This window comes from Aptenodytes forsteri, unplaced genomic scaffold, assembly GCF_000699145.1.
Source record: "Aptenodytes forsteri isolate BGI_AS27 unplaced genomic scaffold, ASM69914v1 Scaffold216, whole genome shotgun sequence".
NCBI lineage: Eukaryota > Metazoa > Chordata > Aves > Sphenisciformes > Spheniscidae > Aptenodytes > Aptenodytes forsteri.
The window spans coordinates 1,246,110-1,249,411 of record NW_008796114.1 but is presented as its reverse complement, the minus strand read 5'-3'; the positions used below and the strand labels follow the sequence as shown (position 1 = coordinate 1,249,411).

Sequence of the window (3,302 nt, the reverse complement as noted above, 5' to 3'; positions counted from 1 at the left end):
GCTCCAGCACCTCGATGTCCTTCTTGTAGTGAGGGGCCCAAAACTGAACACAGTATTCGAGGTGCGGCCTCACCAGGGCCGAGTACAGGGGGGACGATCACTTCCCTACTCCTGCTGGCCACACTGTTTCTGATACAGGCCAGGATGCCATTGGGCTTCTTGGCCGCCTGGGCACACTGCCGGCTCATGTTCAGCCAGCTGTCGACCAACACCCCCAGGTCCTTTTCCGACAGGCAGCTTTCCAGCCGCTCTTCCCCAAGCCTGTAGCATTGCATGGGGTTGTTGTGACCCAGGTGCAGGACCTGACACTTAGCCTTGTTGAACCTCATACAATTGGCCTGGGCCCATCGATCCAGCCTGTCCAGGTCCCTCTGCAGAGCCTTCCTACCCTCGAGCAGATCAACACTCCCGCCCAACTTGGTGTCGTCTGCAAACTTACTGAGGGTGCAGTTGATCCCCTTGTCCAGATCATTGATAAAGATATCAAGTGTATCTTGCAGAAGGTACATTCTTCACCAAGAAGGTGCATCTTGCTGCACTTTGTCTTGTGCACAGAAGATTGCAGGTCAAATAAGCATGAGGAAATTAAAAGAAAAAAGAAGAAAAACCCTGTGGAAAAGGCAGAAAGAAGGGAAAGAGAATCAACCCGGAGTATTTCTTATCTCTAACCATTGAGCTGTTGTCTTGAGGTCAGATACCTCTATACAACATTGACAAATGAAATAGTCTAATGACTGTTAGCTAGGAAATGACTACATTTAAAATGTGACAACAAAGGAATTGCCATTAACAATGCTAGTAATTCTTGCTTGTTAACAAACACTTTTTACTGCCTTCCATCTGGGTTGTTATATCATGTTGCAAGCATGAAGCTCTGAACATCTTTGAGACGGTTAGCATGTTCTTAAACATCCAAACCTGCCAATATTGAAAAGAGTGAATCAAACATGTAAGCAAAGGAGCAGAACATAGATCACCTTTTTCTTTTGATGATTATTGTATATATAGCTAACTAACAACAGACGAAATGACAGGAAAGAAATTAAAGAACAGCATATGTATCAGCAATGTTTGCCTCTTTTACTAATCCTAAAATGAATATTTGAAATGCAAAAGCTGAAGAGTATATATAAAGAACCTAAACATGGATTCATCCAACAGAGGTTGTTGCACAGCGCATTTCTTGTCTCTGCCTGTAGAAAGTCTTCCTCTTAGCAGGAGGGGGGCAATCTCTCTGTCTGATGTATTTCTGAAACTACTAAAATTCCACTATCACCGCAGTCTCCCCAGAATGTTAAATGAAGAGTTTGTTGAATGAGCTTAAATGGGATCTTCTTTCCTCTCTCATCTTTTTAAACCACCCTTGTAGCAAAGGGTACATGGAGGCCTGATCCTTCTCTCTTTCACCTGTGGATCAGTATTAGTTTTGATAGGATTGCAGAACTGAGGGACAAATTAAGCTACAATTCAGGCTGTACTGTAGTTTGACTTCAGCTATTATGCCTGTTTTTTAGACAGGCCAGGGTCATTAAGAACTGTTGGTGCACCCAAAGCCCTGACAAGCCTCACCTGGACCCTCCACCCATGCACCTTCTGCCCAGTGCCTCAGGAGCTCCACTTAAGCTCAGGCTCAGGCCCCCTGAGCTACGTCACAGTGTACCTGTGCTCAACCCTGTCCCTGCTGCCCCAATTTTCTCACTGGGCTTCCTGGATTGACCTCAGATGTGACTAACTACCTTGCTATGTCTGATGATTACCAGACTGTCACCGTCACCACTCCTGCCCTGATTAAATAGTGCAGGACATTCTCCTGGTCAGGGAGGTAACTGTTCCTGCCTGGCTTGTGGCTGTCTGCAGCCACAGTGTCATGGAGCGGCCCAGCTCTTCTTGTTCCCTGGCTGTTAGCTCAGACTTTTGTGAAGGACCGGCAGTTATTATGCTGCCAGACATGCTTCAGTGTAATGTAGCTCAGGCAAAGACTAGGGGCAGTCTGGCCTGAGCTTAAATGGGGCTTCTAGGGCCATGGGTGGAGGGCTCAGGTGAGGCTGGTGAGGACAATTAAGGGAAATCAGTGCATTCAGGGCCCTGATGCAGAAGAAATGAAGCTTAGCTAACTTACTGGCACTGGAAAGGAGGAAGGCAAAGAGGTTTTGTAACTATTAATGTATTATCTCGAAGTGTGGGGAGGCTGTGGTACAGTGGCCAGCAGTTGGTTAGTTTACATGTGCGTTCAACTCTGTTATTGCTAAAGCATTTTCTTTCTTTTTTAGAATATGAGTGGATAGGATCAAGAACTTTGCTATGCTGCTTGAGTGTAGTGCATTCAATACATGCAGTGTCCAAAACTTTCCATTAGCTTGTCGCTTGACCTCACTGAAAAAATAATAGACAAAAACAAATGGTTTTCTGATCTGATACTATGTATCTGTAGTGATTTTGAGAAAATATGCATATAAATGCAGAAGATTATATTTTAATCTATTTGATTCTGACTTTGTACTTCCAGGTTCCTGAGCATGCAGAACTTGCCTGGATTCTTGGGTGCTTAACTAACGTGCCGCGTCTTCTACGCTTGCCCCAATGGAAGGTATGGACAGTTTCATAAATTGAAAGGAAATGTAGGGGAATTTGGTAGAACTGCTGTCCTTGAAATACTTGTTATCTGTGAAGTACCAACTGTACCTTGGTTATCCTTGCCTTAGGTTTAAGTAAGTCTCTAGTCCTATGGTGGAAGGAGGAAAATGTGTCTTTCCAGGTCTGTTGCTTTCAGTGAACATTTTTCTGCTGGAAGCTACAGGATAGTATTTTTGGCAGAGACTTGCAGAAACTGTGCTAAATAGGAGGGTTGTTTAGTGTTGTTAAACTGATTTTGCTAGAATGCTTGGAGTTATTTCAATGCATATTTAATAATGCAAAACAACTACAAGATATTGCTGTGGAAACCTTGAGCCTTGCTGATTAAGGAGTTCCATAAACAGCTTTTCTTTTTCCACTGTGAAGAGTGGCTGTTCTGTAGATTTTATGGAAGAGGGTGCAAAAGAAGCATATGTTGGAAGAGGAGTATAGGAATTATAAATAATAAAAATGTGCTGAGTGATAAAGTTAATGCACCTTAAATGTTTGCCTTTATAAGTTTCAAGTGTTCATCTTCTTAATCTTGGTACTGCATCAGCATGACTGCATCAACTGAATTCTTGCATTTAATTTCCTTGTATTGTATTTTGGCATTTAGTAAGCAGAAAACCCAAAAAGCAGGAGAGAAAAGTACCAAAAAAGGCGGGGGGGGGGGGGGTGTTTGGGGG

At 43.5% G+C, this 3,302-nt stretch overlaps 1 protein-coding gene across 3 annotated transcripts in view; it reads left to right on the top strand.

The window, feature by feature from the left end:
- Nucleotides 1-3,302, top strand: part of WARS2 (tryptophanyl tRNA synthetase 2, mitochondrial) — a 45,721-nt gene that overhangs the window by 35,690 nt on the left and 6,729 nt on the right. For all 3 annotated transcript variants that reach the window (XM_009287091.2, XM_009287093.2, XM_009287092.2), the window contains exon 3: nt 2,507-2,587. In XM_009287091.2, coding sequence (XP_009285366.1) covers nt 2,507-2,587 — 81 coding nt within the window. The remainder of the gene's footprint in view (nt 1-2,506; nt 2,588-3,302) is intronic.